This window comes from Manis javanica, chromosome 7 (assembly GCF_040802235.1).
Source record: "Manis javanica isolate MJ-LG chromosome 7, MJ_LKY, whole genome shotgun sequence".
NCBI classification, from domain to species: Eukaryota; Metazoa; Chordata; class Mammalia; order Pholidota; family Manidae; genus Manis; species Manis javanica.
This window is the reverse complement of record NC_133162.1, coordinates 39,501,010-39,516,208: the sequence shown is the minus strand read 5'-3', so window position 1 is coordinate 39,516,208 and position 15,199 is coordinate 39,501,010. Positions and strand designations below refer to the sequence as shown.

Genomic DNA, 15,199 nt, shown 5'->3' with positions numbered 1-15,199 from the left:
GCTGGGAAAGGTAAGTTTAGCCACAAGAAAAAAAAAAAGCAATTTATTGAGAGTGAAAAGCAATAGACTGGGCACACAGCAAAGGCAAATAGCAAGGAATTAACCCACAGGCACAACTCACAGCCTGCCAGGGGTTGGGCCTGGGTAGTGTCCAGGGTCCCTGGTCCTGAATCCAGGCCCACACCCTCAGGCCCTATTTAATACAAAAGCAACCCCAGGTGGGATGTATTCCTGGCTGCTTCTGGCTGCTTTGCTGACAAAGACTTGCTCTGCACTCCGAGCTGCATGGGGACACCCGCATTCTCCCTTTCCCCTTCTAAACAGCTCAATCTTTGATGTGCTTCAGCTCAAGCAGATGCAGTATTTGATGCTGTATTTCATTTCCATCTGAGGATTCCTCAAGGACTCCTCCAGCATGCACGTGTAGACTGATAGGTTGTGTCACTGAGATATCTTCAACTTATTAAAAATTAAATGACAAATTAATTTCCATTCCCATCTTGGCTTCAGAAATTATCAGTTTTGCATAGCGAGTAACAGGGGGGAAAGTGTGTGTGGTGGAGGAGGAGATGAGTGCTCATGATTTCTGGAATAATTATCGTGCTTTTAGGAAAAGAATAGATGAGGTTTCCTTTTTCTGATCCCTTGCTAAATGTATCAGCTGCTCATTTTCTTTTCTAGAGTTATTGTTTTAATTATTTTTTCTGGGGGTAACTTTTTGGATAACTTTTCTTTTTAACTTTTGTTTGTTAACTGTATGAGGCAGAATAAATGATAATAGGATAAAAGACTGGACTTGTAGTTATTTTTAAATGATATCATCTTGTTTCCCTAGAGAAAGATTCTAATGGCGGAAAATCTTTGCTCTGTTGTTCCAAAGTTGATCATATCTGGGTCCCTACTGTCTCAGCAGCACTCAAATTACAGGCTGCTGGGTGAAACTAAGAAATGCAGGATCTGACAGCTAGGCTTGAAATCCAGGCTCTGGACTGACTCCCCAGGGCAAAGCACATCATCCTTCTGCACCTCAGTTTCTCTCTCTGTAAAATGGGGGAGATGACAGTAGCTCTCACAGGGTTGTAGGGAGAGTCATATAGATTATGCCTGATGAGCACCTTGAGAAATGGTAGTTGCTCGCAGAACCACCTTTCTGCAGTTCAGTGTTCTGTCCACCGCTCCCTACATTATAGACATTTCCAGATTCCCTCTGACACTCTCACAAGTGCATAAGGCCTTGCACAGGTATCCTACTAGAGTTAAGTTGTAGATTTTCCTCCCTTCCCTCTCTTTACTCAAAAGCATGTTGTAGGCCACAGTTTAGCCTTCCTGCTTTGTGAGTCAGAAGATGTGAGCTCAGGATAACATGCCAAGGAGTGTGGTTTTAATTATGCATAATAGCCCACGATAGCATGTGTATCAACAGTCCAGAAGGAGCAGAGCCTGTTACTTCTTTTCAAGAAAATGGGGACGGGTTGGTACTAGACATGAAGGGGAGTGGCCACAGTTAGCAGGGATGACTCTAGATTCTCAGTAAGCTTGGGATTTGAGTCACTGGGAAAGAACTCAAGGTCCAAGCCAAAGCTGAGTGAAAATCTTGTGTATTGTTCTAGAATACCTGGTCTCGGAGAGAGAGCAGACTGTTATCCAAAGCCTGTTTCACAGAACAGTAATAATATGGGTGCTAAGAGGTGATTTTAAAAAATTACTCTAAAATGTATGTGGCCAAATACAACTGGGAAATAGGTTAAATAGCTTTAAACAAATTTCCTTCTTGTGGAACTTCCAGGAGCCTTTGACCCACTAACATCAATGAGATTTCTCCAAGTAGGTGAAGACAGTCTAAAAACTTGTTTGACCTTGAGGTCCTCTGTGTTTTTTGAAAGGCATTTTACTGGGTTGGTGTAATGCAGAATGCATCTCAGAACATGTTGGTAAATAGGAAATATTTGTGGGGAAGCAAAGAGCTGAAGTGTCGGGATGATGGTATGATGCCAAAGGTGATATGACCACTGGAAAAACAGGACTTAAGGTAAGGCAGAAGGTAAGGGTGATGTGAACTCATGGAAGGGTTTCTGGGCTCAGAGAAGAAATTTGGTGAGGGACACAGACTTCAGGAGATTAAACTAGGCTAATGGATTGTTTGAATCATCGTCTCACATTTGGGATACCAAGAAAAAGCCCATGAATTCCAAGTGGAAAAAGAAATTCCTGGCAGTGATGGCTATGAAACGCTGCTGAAGCTCTCTGAGATGGAGATGTCTGCACGAACTTTCTGGCCTGAGGTTTGAGCTTCAAAAGCTCCCTGGGTCTCTTACAAACCTGAGGTTCTGCGAAGAGCAGTCCAGAAACCTAGGCTTTTAGCCAACTTCTCAAAACATGAAAAAGACACCTCTCCTACTGTTGGAAACAGAAATTAGTGTGATACTCTTTGACCTGAGTGCATTTGTCCTGATAAATAGCTACGTCTACAATAATGTGGTACTGAATGGTGGACAATTTATTCCTTAGCTTCTAGACACTTCGCCAGCAAGATTATTGGGTTAAAGGCCTGCTGTCTCATTTTGAAATATATTCTGGGGCCACGAAAATGGCATGTTAGTTTCATTTGTGAGTCATTTGAAGGCAGGTGCTCCCCACCTCGCCCCATCTACCCCTCTGCTGAGCAGCACTTTTGCTGTCTCTGTTTAGAAGATCAATTCCAGTTCTGAGACTTGATGCTGATGGGTGTCTTTCTTGGTGCTATTAACCAAGTCGTGGAGAATCATGGAAGTGCTTCACAAATGCAGTCTGGACCAGAGCCCTTCATCTTTCTGATAAGTCCACTCTGAATCTCCCAGAAAGGGCCCTGGACTAGTGGGGTGGGGGTCAGAGTACAGCATGCACCCCAGTGGCTGTTAACCTCATCCATGGCACCCTTCTTGACATCTGGCTTTAGTAAGAAAAGGTCCCCTAAGAGCTGGCTGCATTTATGGTTTCAGAACCGGAGCTTCTGAGAAAGAGCCTAATAGGGAAGAAAGGCAAATAAGTCAGAATAAAGGAAAATAAACAGCTGGAGGGAAGGCACCAACTTAGGTTTCTTATCTTAAAATTTTTATATTTCTCCTTTGACTTCCTCTGAGAGCTGTGAAGACGTGTCAGTCAAACTGACAGTGTGTTGGGAGAGGAATAGGAGGGAGAAGGTAGGAGAGGGAGGGGGACACACGGAAGAGGAAAAAAAGAGGCCCAAGCCAAAGAAAATGAATTAGAGCAAAGATGCTTTGGAAACAACTGCCAGGTCAGATGGGTGTGATCAAAGGTTTACTGATGCTGTGTGGGGAAAAAAATCATTAAGGCCAGAACAAGACAGTCAATTCCAACCAGAGCCACAAATAAAACACATTCAAAGCAGTGCCATGGGGTAGCCTTTCTGTTACAGCCAGTGAAATAAAAACAAGCTGATGATAGTTGGACACACCAAGAGCAGAACAAAAGGAGATACTGATGGGGAGGAAACAGTGCTTCTTACCCAGTTCAGTTATCATTAGAATGTGCGTTCCACTGTTTTTTTCCTGATTGACTGATACCAAAGGCAACTTGCCAGGTTTAGCTAATTGGATACAGCATTTAAGGGTTGGGGAAAGGGAGTGGAGGAAAGTACAGAAAAAGAAAAGAGTGAGGGAATAACAGAGGAAATGTTCTAAAGCAAAGGGGCCTAGGGCCATAGGGAGTTAGTATGACTCTTGGGGAGAATAGTCTGAACAGTTTTGCAACTTCACAAATGGTAGCAGGGAGTGCCATGGCTGGTTTAAAAGCTGGGTTCCACTGGCCCATGATTACAGCCCTTACAATGCCACCACTTTTTGGAGCAGTATGGCATTCGTTGAAAATGGCCTTTGGCTGAGAAGCTCAACTGGGATAGATTAAATGGAGAATTATTACACATTAGCCCATTGCTTCTACCCAGTTCTCAAAATGGGTTTGACTTACAGCTGAGGCTGTGTACCTCAATAGAAGCGTCTGATTGTAGGAGCCATCAAGTTATTTACAGCAAAAATCACCAAAAAGAGTCCGGACTATGCCTTTCCTCCTTCCCTCCCCGTCCCTACTTTATGCCCCAATCTCGAACCCATTATCTCAAGCTCCTTTGGAAACAGTAGCCAGCATGAAGGAAACTGTCCATTCATGTCAGAGGAAAAATAGATCAGTTTTCCCTTTGCTAATCTGACATACTGCTACCTATGCCACCCTGCAACCTCCCCTGAAACAAACCCCACTAGAGCTGACTATACCGACGGAACTAAGAAACAGGCCAGCCTCTTCATAGCCTATGGTTAGAAAAGAGGACACAAATATCCACTCAAAGCTGATATTCACCCCTACCTAGTTCAGTGATGATGGGGATGTTGACCCCAGTCGTGATGGAGGGCTGGCGTAACATCCCGTGCACTGGGCTGTTATCTGGAGAGGATCTGTCCATTCCTGGAGGTGTGAACCCTAGTGGGAAGGAGAGAGAACAAGAAAAATCAGAGATGTGGAAAATTTGGAAATAATGAGAGAACTGTGCCCATGGACAATCCAAAAATAAATGTAGCTTACGCATTATTTACAGGTCAACAACTAGCAGTCCCAGGATAAACTCTGATAGATTGATTTTTAGAAGGATAAAGTAGGAGGCCATTACACATAATTCTAACCCACTTGGATAGTTCCCTAAAAACTAGTCCCTCTATCTAAACATTTACCTCTCTCTACACCAAACATTGACCTGCCCCACAGACGTTTGCTCCCCTCTCCCTGCAGGCACACAGAGAATGGTAACTCCTTGAAGTTAGAGATGGCATGTGACATAGAAACTGCTGTGGCCCATGAAAAGTGATCAGAACACTGCACAGCGTCACTGCAGATTCGAGCATTTGAGCTACTGCCTCTCTTCCCCGGCCACGGCAACTGTGGGAACATGGGTAACTACGGGAATGAAGGCGGGTCTCTAGTCCTGGGCAGGAGCCCAGACCCACAGAGTATTCTGACTGAGTGAAAGAGCAATCTGTGTTGCTCCAGGACACTGAGATTTGTTGTATTGTTCCTATGACCACACAAAACCTAACCCTTCCTGACTTTCATCTTAAACCTATGATTGCTTATTCTCTTGCCAGTGAGTGACTGAAGCTTGGGTTTTTGACAGGTTCTGGCTAAAGCAAATGGAGGAAATCTGCTTAGGGGCTTTAGGAAGTGTTTCCTTGCCTTTAAAAACCATCACATAGGAAGAGATTCTCTTTTAACCCACTTGACTTTGCTTTTGTGCCTGTAGTGCCTGGAACGTGACAGCCCTCTTGCAACTGGGATGGGCACCAGTTGAGGACAAAGGCAGCTTAATGTTACTGGCTGAACTGAATGATGGAAAGATAGAACTGTCTGTGAGTTCCTTAACTAACCAGCCCTAGAGCCCAACCAGCTGACCTCAGGATTTCTTACTACATGAAATTTATATATACTATATGTAAATGAGATTATAATATATAGTAATGAGCTTATATATATATATTTTATACATATAATAGTGATGTGTGTGTGTGTGTGAGATTTATGGTAAAAAATCCTGTGGTAGGGTGGTTTTATATATGTATGGATGTGTGTGTATATGCATATATACATATACATATGTAACACAGTTATATTTTTATATATATATTTTCTTTTGTTTAAGCCAAATTGAGGAGGATTTTTGCTTTTGTTTTTTTTTACCTGCCGCTGAACTCATCCTATGTGATTGGCTACATATTCCACTTGCTTATAGAAGATTCTTGAACATCCCAGTGTGCCTAACACAGACCTCATAAAGTATATGTGGGCACAATAAATTGGAAAGCAGCCTACCTACTTGGTCTGTGATTTTTTGCAGTTTGGGCTTTTTTAGGTTTCAGACCAAGCCCCAAGTACCTGTTAGTATCAGGCTGGTCCAACCACAACTTCAAGTTTAGTAAGAGTGAGAAATCTTCCCAAGTAGGCTGAAAGGCTGCCTCTTTAAGGATATGCATAGAGACTTATAAAAACAAAGCATTGATTTGCCTCATATATTCATTTGGTGAAAATTAATTTTACCAAGTGAAGTACATGACATATGGTACCACCAGCCTCATTTTAGTTGTAAGGCCCAATTTGCTCCCCCACCTTAGAAGACAGGCAGACGGACATGCACATTTGTTTTTGTTTCTCTTCTTCACCCTTGGTGGATGGCTGTGTGGGTCGATCAGTGAATCAGGGACTTATACAAAGTCACCAGCTAAGTTTCCAAGGAAAGATTACAAATACATTGTGTGACCAGATTCCTGACTTAGTTTCCAGTAATGTGACAAGGTTAGGTTGATTCTGTCCTTATGATATGTGTGAGACTCTATCAGGAATGAAATGACAGGTGCTTAATAATTGCCTGTTGTTTTGGAGGTGCATAATGCATGAAATGCCAGAAAAATATAAAAGGGTTTCCCTATTTTTGGTCTCCTGTGTATAAATTTCATACTATTGAATGCCATACTTCCAGCAAGAAAGAAAAGGTTTTATTTTCTCTTCATTCCATGATTGCAGTTAATTTTATTCTTTATGTTGACATACTGTGCACAGGGTAGGTAATTTTGAGTAACAGTAGGCTGTCCATTTTCTAAACTTTGGAATGTGTGTTTTTCAGCCAACCACATAACCAGGAACATGCATTTTAAATGCTATCTGTTTTCTTCCCCTAAAATAGCAAAGGGGAAAACTAAATGTTCTCATCAGAAGTTTCATTAAAAAGCATGAAAAACTGCAAGTGACAGCTGTGCAGATTCAGTGGAGGTGACGTTTTTGAATTTCTTCGACTCGACAAGTAAACACCTTAAATCAGTAATGCTATATGCATAATACATGGCCTATATTTTGACATCCATCATCAAATGCTGACTTGAGAAAATATGGGCTCATACGTCAAGGAAGAGCACCCATAAAACAGGGAGAAATGCAGGTCACACAGTATTAGGAAAACTGTATTTCATTACAGAACCTGCAACAAACCAAAGCATCCTTTTATTTTATCTTATTTAAAGATTCCATTTTCAGCTGTGAAGAGACTCAACTCCTTTGCATGAAACCTTCATTTAGAAATGACATCTTGCCTCACAAGCCTACTTCGTTTTGCTTTCATATCCCATTTTCCCCTTCAGTCGCCAAACCCGATTCCATTAGCGTCTGCAACTGACAAGCCATGGTGGGTGCCCAAAGACATCTCTCCATTAAAGGTCTTCGCTGTCCTATGCAGGGACCCTAAGAACAGGGTTCCACCTTTTTGTTCCCACTTCGTGTAGAGTTGTGTTAAAGATGAACAGAATTGATTAGCATTGTTTCTTTCTTAGAGGTCTGAATATGGGAACATTGTGGTTTGAAATGGCAAGGCTGACCCAGATTCCCTCAGTGACCTTGGAAAGAATAGAAATTCAGGTGCCTTTCCTCTGATGGGAGGAGGCAAATGCAGCCTCTCATTCCATTTGATGATATCTACTCCGCTCATCACAGCAGAGGTTGATAAAGGGACAGGGCTAAGTAGTGTCTGGTCCTGGTTGTCTTGCTCCCCACACCATTATTTGGTGCAGGGATTTTTGGGTGAATTTTACCTCTCTCTACCTAAAACAGAGCTCCCAGTTCTGCACAGGAAAGCCCTGGCACATGGAATCCAGGGATCCTAATCCACTGCACTAGAGGAGGATGAAACTGGGAAATGCTCTCTTCATTAGTTAAACTAGCAACTGGGAAATTAATTTTAGAAACAATCACTTATTTTGCCAGAAGAGATGACTTCAAATGTTGGCATTAGAGAGATGGAATGAAAACTCTCAATCAGGAAAAGATTCAAGTTCAATCATCACAGCCCAAGGCCTTACCAACATGGCCTCCTGATTCTTAGCTGTGTCCCCAGCACTCTCTGCTGAGTATGGATATGGCAGGCAAGTTTGGGGCTAAAAATGACTTCCAAAGACTATCTGGTGTCCTTAAATTGAAGACCCCTCCCATTATAATACAATGTGACAGGCTTATGTTACCTGTTCTACCCTTTGGCATCAGGCATAAATGGGCCCAACACTGTCCCTGCTGAGCAGACTAACTCCATATACCTTATGAGAACTTTAGGCCAGTGACTGGTTTTCTATTTCTTTCAGCTCTCCTAGATTGTCTACATCATTCTTGGCTTAGAGAGAAGACATGGAGTGGAACAACTAGGAGCGTGGATTTTGAATCCAGATGTATTGAGTTCAAATCCTGGCTCAGCCACTTATTGGCTCAGCCACTGTAAGCATAGCACTGACTCTCTCTAAGCCTCTCTTTCTTTGCCTTTAAACTAGAAGTGTCTCTTACATAGGACAGTTGGAAGGATCAAATGAAGTAGTGTATTCAAAACATTTAGTACAATGCCTGGTATGAAGCAAGTATCAAAAATGTCAACTACCAATGCTAATATTTACTAGTCACACAATCAATATTTGTGGATATGTACAGCATCCATTGCTATCCCTTCCCTATGGATAAGGAAGTGAGGAAGCTTTTGGTAGATTTTTTAAAAATAATTTTCACATGATGAAAATCCTGGAAAATTAATGGGAAGGCCATGAGCGGTGTGGATATATTTTGGTAGAAATAGGCAAATCGATGCAGCGACTAAAAATAAAGCCCAAAATAAGGAAGGAGAATTTTGGATATAGGGATGGCTAGGATTTTCTTTAGGTATATTAAAAAACTGTCAGCCAGTCCTCATGTAAGAGAGGTTTTAACTCCTTATGTCAATTGCAGAATCTCTCTAGCGTCTTCTTTTTTCAGACATGATCTTCTTCCCTTAATTATGTAGGGGCATAAACTTTTCTCCTTTGTTGCTAAAGCTCCTAAAATTCAATGTTCTCTACACTCTTTTCCAGCATTTGCTCTCTTGCCCACAAGTGACATTGTTGGGTTCAGGTGAACAAATCTGTAAATGTCTGGTGTTCTCTTTACGATATTGATTATTCTAGGGGCTAGCAGCACTCAGCCACCACCAGAGAAGTCACTGGAAGATTAAGTGACCTTTAGTTAACTTAGACAAAGGCACTTCAGTTAGGATGACTTCAAATTGAAGAATTTAACACAAACACTTGGCCTATTCCGAGAAAGTTCAAGAAGAGATGTAAGGCGATAAGGATATCACCAAGACGCCTAGATAAAAGATGGATGCATACACCCATCTGCAGCATCCAACAGGCCCATGTGGTTATAGGCAAGGAACGGCAGTGGCTCAGACAAGATCTGCCCTATGGGATGAACAGAATAGAGTTCCAGGATAATGCAGAGGCGAATGCATTAGAAAATGAGTAAGATGCAAGGCATTGTCTTTTTGGAACTCAAAGCAAAGGCAAGAATATTCTAGATCTAGACTGATGAAGATAATTGAGAATGAAGAGGAGAGTTTAAATAGAACCTCAAGAGAAAAAGTAATAGTCAAGATTTACTGAATGCTTACTATGTACTAAACTCTTCTCATGAGATAAGTTTAATTCTCAAAACTATCCGATTTTACAGAGCAAGACACTGAAGCACGGAGAAAGCAAGCAACTTACCCCAGGGCATACATCTAGGGATTAGCAGATCTCACATTGGAACCAGGGGAGACTGACTCCAGAGTGTCCTCTAAAGTACCAGGCCATCCAGCTTCTTATTACATGTCAGAGCTGTACAGAGGGCTTTTTTCATGGGTCACCTGGTTTATTCCTCACAACAACCCTACGAGTGTAGGGACTCTTAATATTCCCATTTGGTAGATAAGGAACCTAAGACACAGAAGAGTCAGAGAACTCCCTCAGGCAGCCCAGCTGGTAAGTGGCAGATCTGGAGCGGCAGCCAGGCAGCCTGGCTTCCAGTCCGAGGATGACCATGCTGCAGGCTGCCTTCCCTCTGGGCGTGAGGGTCTCCTCTTCTCAAGGGCTGCCACTGTGGCACCCGGTTGGGGGCCCGAGGTCTGACGCTTCTGTTTTCACTTTTCAACAATGGCAGATAACAACTGGGCCCCACTGTTGTAATGCTTACCTTGCTTTGGTAGCACGCACAACTCAGTACATACTATAAATGCTTTATTACAGCACTTTTCCAAGGGGGAAAACACAAAGTACTTTCTAAATCTTCCCTAGTTAAAGCCCCGAGCCTTTCCAGGGAGAGAGGGAGATAGAAATTCTTATCAATCACCTCCCCTAAAATAGATGGGGAAGTGAGGGGAAGTGCCTCCCCAACCTCCATAGATTTAACATAAAGGAATTGGTTCAAATGGTAAGCCAAATTATCTTTTATTGTGTGCATATAAATGATGGTTAGAAATCCATATGCTATGTTAAACTAGGGAAATAAATTAGGTCGAGTCATCTAGGTTTGCTGAGACAGGTATTCAATATGAAGTTGTAAAAGGAAAAGATCACCATTAAAAATGATCTATAAAGACATGTTAAAATCAAGAGAAACATCTCATATTACATCATCTATGAGATGAATTAAATTTCCTGTTAATGCCAAGGGGGAAAAAAAATCCCAAAGCCAAATGTCACATGAAGGAAAGATCAATAAAAATATTTTGATAAGTAAATGCAACAATGCTATTTAATACATGATTGGCAACCACTGAAACATAAATTATCCAAATTTCCCATTGCTGCTTATGGGAAAATTATGCAGATTAGAACTTGATTAGGCTTATATCATGAGACTCAATTTGGACTTTTAATCTATTAAGCTCCAATAAATGAGGCATCCGAATAGCTCCCCTGAGCAAGTACAGTAATAGCCACAGCAGTCATTTTTGTAGTATGTATTCCAACAAAATCTTCAGCAGCAGAGGCAAAGAAAATTCCTCATACAGAAGCACAGTTACTTTCTAACTTGCAGGGGTAAAAGTCTACATACACAGGCTTGATTTGGGAGGTAGATTTTTGGAAAAATCTACAAAAGAAATCTGGTCAAGGGAAAAGCTCAGTTTAATCTTGTAATATTTTTTCCTAGGAATTTTCAGTGGCTGCCCACCAAGTTGGAGTCTCAGAGTCATGAAGGCCAGGCAGCTGACCAGTGTTGACTCAATAAAAAGCAATTATTTACCAGAGCAGCAGTTCCTCCTGGCACTGTCTGGAGGTTACGCCAATCAACCAATGCCCACGAAGGAGCCTGGGGTGGCGCTGGTTCCCTGGGGAGCCGGCAGCCAGTGTCTGTGAGGTGCAGGCAGGAATGCCCCTGCCAGTGTTGTTAACTGCTTTAGACCAAATAACTCCTGTGCTTGGAGCAAATAACTGCCCCTATGCAGAGCCTGAAAATAGAACTTCAAAACTGGACAAATAGACAATTCTGAGGAACCTAAACCACACTATTAGGTCTCTTTTGTCCCTACCAATCACCCTAAGTTAGAAGTGCAAGAGCTTGGGAAGTCCTCTCATCAGTCCTGCCAGAGCAGGACTAAGGCTCAGAGCAGAGAGGTTACTGCACCCAAGGTCATGGAGTCAGTTAGTAGCAGAGCCAGGTTGGTTGATACTGTTTGTTATCTGTTCTCCTTCAGATCCTCCCTTGCATAAGGAACCCATTCCACAGTGCTGGGTGGGTATGCTGAGGGGGAACCCTGTCCCTATCCTGGCCTCAGGAGTGGCACCATGAAGCCAGATAGTCTGACTTCACAGGGTAGCAAGATAGTCCCCTGCCATCCTAGACATGTGGCTGGCTTAAGATGGGCCTGTCACCCAAGTTGGGACCAATCCATGTTCTCCCCCTGGACCTGCTTTAAAAAATGTTTGTTGTGATTAAAAAATGATGCTGTGTTGCAAAGCCAGAAGGAAAAAGTATGGGGCTGCTGGTGACCATTTAGCCCCCACCAGGAAGCTACTGAATCAAGTGGTGAAGAGAATGAGACAGAACTAAAGCCAGAGGCAACCCAGGTATATGACTCCTTTTTTATTTAAGCCTTTTTTGAGTTGGATTTCCATCTCTTGCATCCAAAATTCTCCAAACAGTATGGTAACCAAGAAAAAAAATCTATGTTCTTCTTTTGGTAAAATGGCCCATGCATGTCTGATTTTCTATAAAGACAAGAGACTATATCTTCATTTAAGGTTACTTTTTCACTTTCAGTGACCAGGGACAAGACCCAGGTCACTACCCTCTCCATCTCTTCTATTTATAATAAGTAACATCGATAGTTTTAACACTGCTTTTTTTATAGAGATCGTGTTCGATGAATGCCTCAGGAAGCTGACTCTATCCATTGCATACAGTGCCTCATCTTTTTTAGAGTTCGTGTTTTGGGTCTGAATTAAACCAAGGCAAACTAAAACAACCAACCAAAGTTCTCTACAGCTACTTGGCCATTAACTTTTTCATAAGACACATTCAGCACTTAGACAAGCCTCACACACATGAAACAAATACATTTGGAAGAGCTGTCTCTCCAAGTAGACAGTCTCTTCAAGTAAGCTTAAAAAACGTACTGTTCCTGGGATCTGTCTCTCAGAGGGGTAGGAGGAAGGGAAGAAGGAAGGGAGGGAGGAAAGGAGAGAGGGGAGAAGAAGAAAACTAGTCACAACTCAAACACAAGGAGGACTACAGATTTGGGAGGAAACCTAATACTCACCTGGTCTAATATCTTTGTTTGTCCAAGAGCTCATGGTGTCATGGTGAGTTTTCCACAACTTCTCAATTGCTTTTCACCCCCTCTGAATTCATTTCACAACTTAAAAATAACACATACTCACTTGGGCAATATGAATCAAATTGACTTAAAATTTTAAATACCCTTTGGCCTAAGGAATTTCACTTCTAAAACTATGTGTACAGCCATAATTTCCTTTCATTAAGGACTTGGTTACAACATTTCTTCATTTGTGGTTATTAAGGAGTAGTGCTAAATTGAAAGCAATGTGAATATTCAGCTTTAGAAAACTGATTATGTGAAGAATGCATCCACTAAAAATAATGCATAAAAACATTTCAGACATAGATTAGAGTCTTTGGATAAAGTATTTAAGGAAAAATACAGATCATACACCGGTCATAATATGTACAATCCATTTTTGAGGGAAAAAATATTTATATCTACAGAAATAAGACTAGTATGTCAGCTTGCTTATGTCCAAATGGTAAAATTATATGGAATGTGTATTTTCTTCTTTTTGCTTACATGGAGATGCTAAATTTTCTAAAATAAATATATTTCATTTGTGCAAACAAGAAAAAGTGCAGAAATTATAAATTAATAAAATAAGAAAGATGGAAACCTTGAAACTTTGTGTGATCTTTATGGGATGAGAGCGGCTGGTTGACATGGTGGAAGGACTCACATTGTTGAGCCTTAATGATACTAAAGGTCATTTTAAGATCCCACTTGCTTTGGAACTTGGGGAAACTGAGGTTCTGAGATAGAAATGACCAGTCAAAGATTATAGATCAAAAAGAGGGTTGTCAAAAGTTTCCATTTCTCCACTGTTTCAGCTCCACCACTTCATATGAGTCATATTTAATCTCAGAGCAAAGGATGTCAAGGACACACACAGCTATAAAGAGCCCCTGGAAACCTACAGTGCTCAGTAAACATGGCTGAGGGAGGAGCAGTCAGAGCTGGTTCCCAACACAGAAGAGTGGCACTAGCTGGGTTTCATCCCTGTTCCCACCAAGTTTTACCCAGCCCAGCTCCTACCCCTCCTTCACTTCCTCCAGGAGATTTGCCTTGCCTAACTTCTCTCCCCATTTAGATATTGCATGAAGATGTCTTTTTCTGCACTTTCCCCATTCCCTTTATTCACTCTTTTAAACTGTATCAATTACTACTAATTATGTCCTAATGACTATATTCTAAGGTTTAAATGTTTTTAAAGCATCTTTGATGTTCTCTTTTTTTAAATCTGCATACCTATTGGAATCTTCATTTCAATAAGACACAGACTATCTTAGAGTTTTCTTTATTGATACTATTAATCTGTAATTCCTGGTCTAGACCCTCCCTCTTTGTGGCTACCACAAGAGGACAAAGGCTGTTTTGCCACTAACACAGATCTCCTTTTTCATGCTCCATCACATTTCCAGTAAACTCAAGGCATCCTATGTCAGGGAAAAGGTAGACACATACATTGCAAGACAGTGATACCTAGTGGATACTAATAAAACACACAAAAACGGCCCTTGTACTTACTGCTAAGAGTATATACCATTTTGTTTCCATTACATCAACTTTTTTCTCCCCCTTTTGTGAGCATAAATCAAATAAATGCAAAGAGCTCATTAAAGTGATAGATTGACTGAAAATGTAACCACCTTTACATTATAAACAGTTTCTTTATGTCCTCAGTGCTATAGGCTTTGTTTTTTAGTATTTGTCATGTAGTTCAAATATCCTTTTACATTTAAAACACCAAATGCCAAATGGGCCCCAGTTGTTTACTTGAGTATGAACCAATGGCCAGCGTAGCAAAAACCAGAACTAAGAAATCACAAGCAATCTAAAACATCCGTATCTTAAGGGCACAGAAAATTAAGTAGCTGCAAAAGATGGATTTACCAAGCGATCCAAGGCAATGCCTTGCAATTCAGGAAAAGCAGAATTCCATCACTGACAGCTTCCAGCCAGCTGCCTCTGAAAGGTTCTAGAGATAGGACGCCTGGCCCAAGATAGCAGCTGAAGTTCCAAACATTTGATAGTCCTTTAAAAGAAAGCCCTGTAAATTTTTTAAGTTTTAAAGCCTCTCCTGTATATATGTTTATGATGGCACATGAATAGGTAACTGGAATCTTGAATTTGGGGAGGCCAGGCATTCCCATGCACACATGGAAAAAATCCTCGAGAGAAGAGGTTGGTAAGCGCTAGTTAGGTTTTGAAACTGTTTACGCCTTGATGAATTTCCTTTGACCACAATCTGAAATGAGTCATAACGTCATGGATAAGCACTTGAATTACAGAGCTAGACTGCCTGAGTTTGAGTGCTACCTTGTTCAGTTGCTGGATTTGTGAGCTGGGGCAATTTACTTAAATTCTGTGTCTTAGTCTGTTCATATGCAAGATGGGAGAATAAAATGTCATGAAGATTAAACGAGGTAAATAATACAGGTAAACTCTTACAACAGTGCCTGTCAGAGAGTAAGCACGTGTGAGTGCTAACTTTCCTGATGATGGTGATGATAATGGCAATAACAAGTTGGTAATGCTGACAGAGAATGT

The 15,199-nt window shown here is 41.4% G+C and overlaps 1 protein-coding gene across 24 annotated transcripts in view; it reads right to left on the bottom strand.

Annotated features, from left to right (window-relative positions):
- The window catches only part of KCNMA1 (potassium calcium-activated channel subfamily M alpha 1), a 696,669-nt gene that overhangs the window by 32,826 nt on the left and 648,644 nt on the right, over positions 1-15,199 (bottom strand). For 14 of the 24 annotated variants that reach the window (XM_073240789.1, XM_073240757.1, XM_073240758.1 and 11 more), the window contains one exon: positions 4,360-4,473. In XM_073240789.1, coding sequence (XP_073096890.1) covers positions 4,360-4,473 — 114 coding nt within the window. Of the gene's footprint in view, positions 1-3,505; positions 3,587-4,359; positions 4,474-15,199 lie in introns of all 24 variants that reach the window. The other 10 variants (XM_073240755.1, XM_073240756.1, XM_073240761.1 and 7 more) reach the window with 1 other exon arrangement.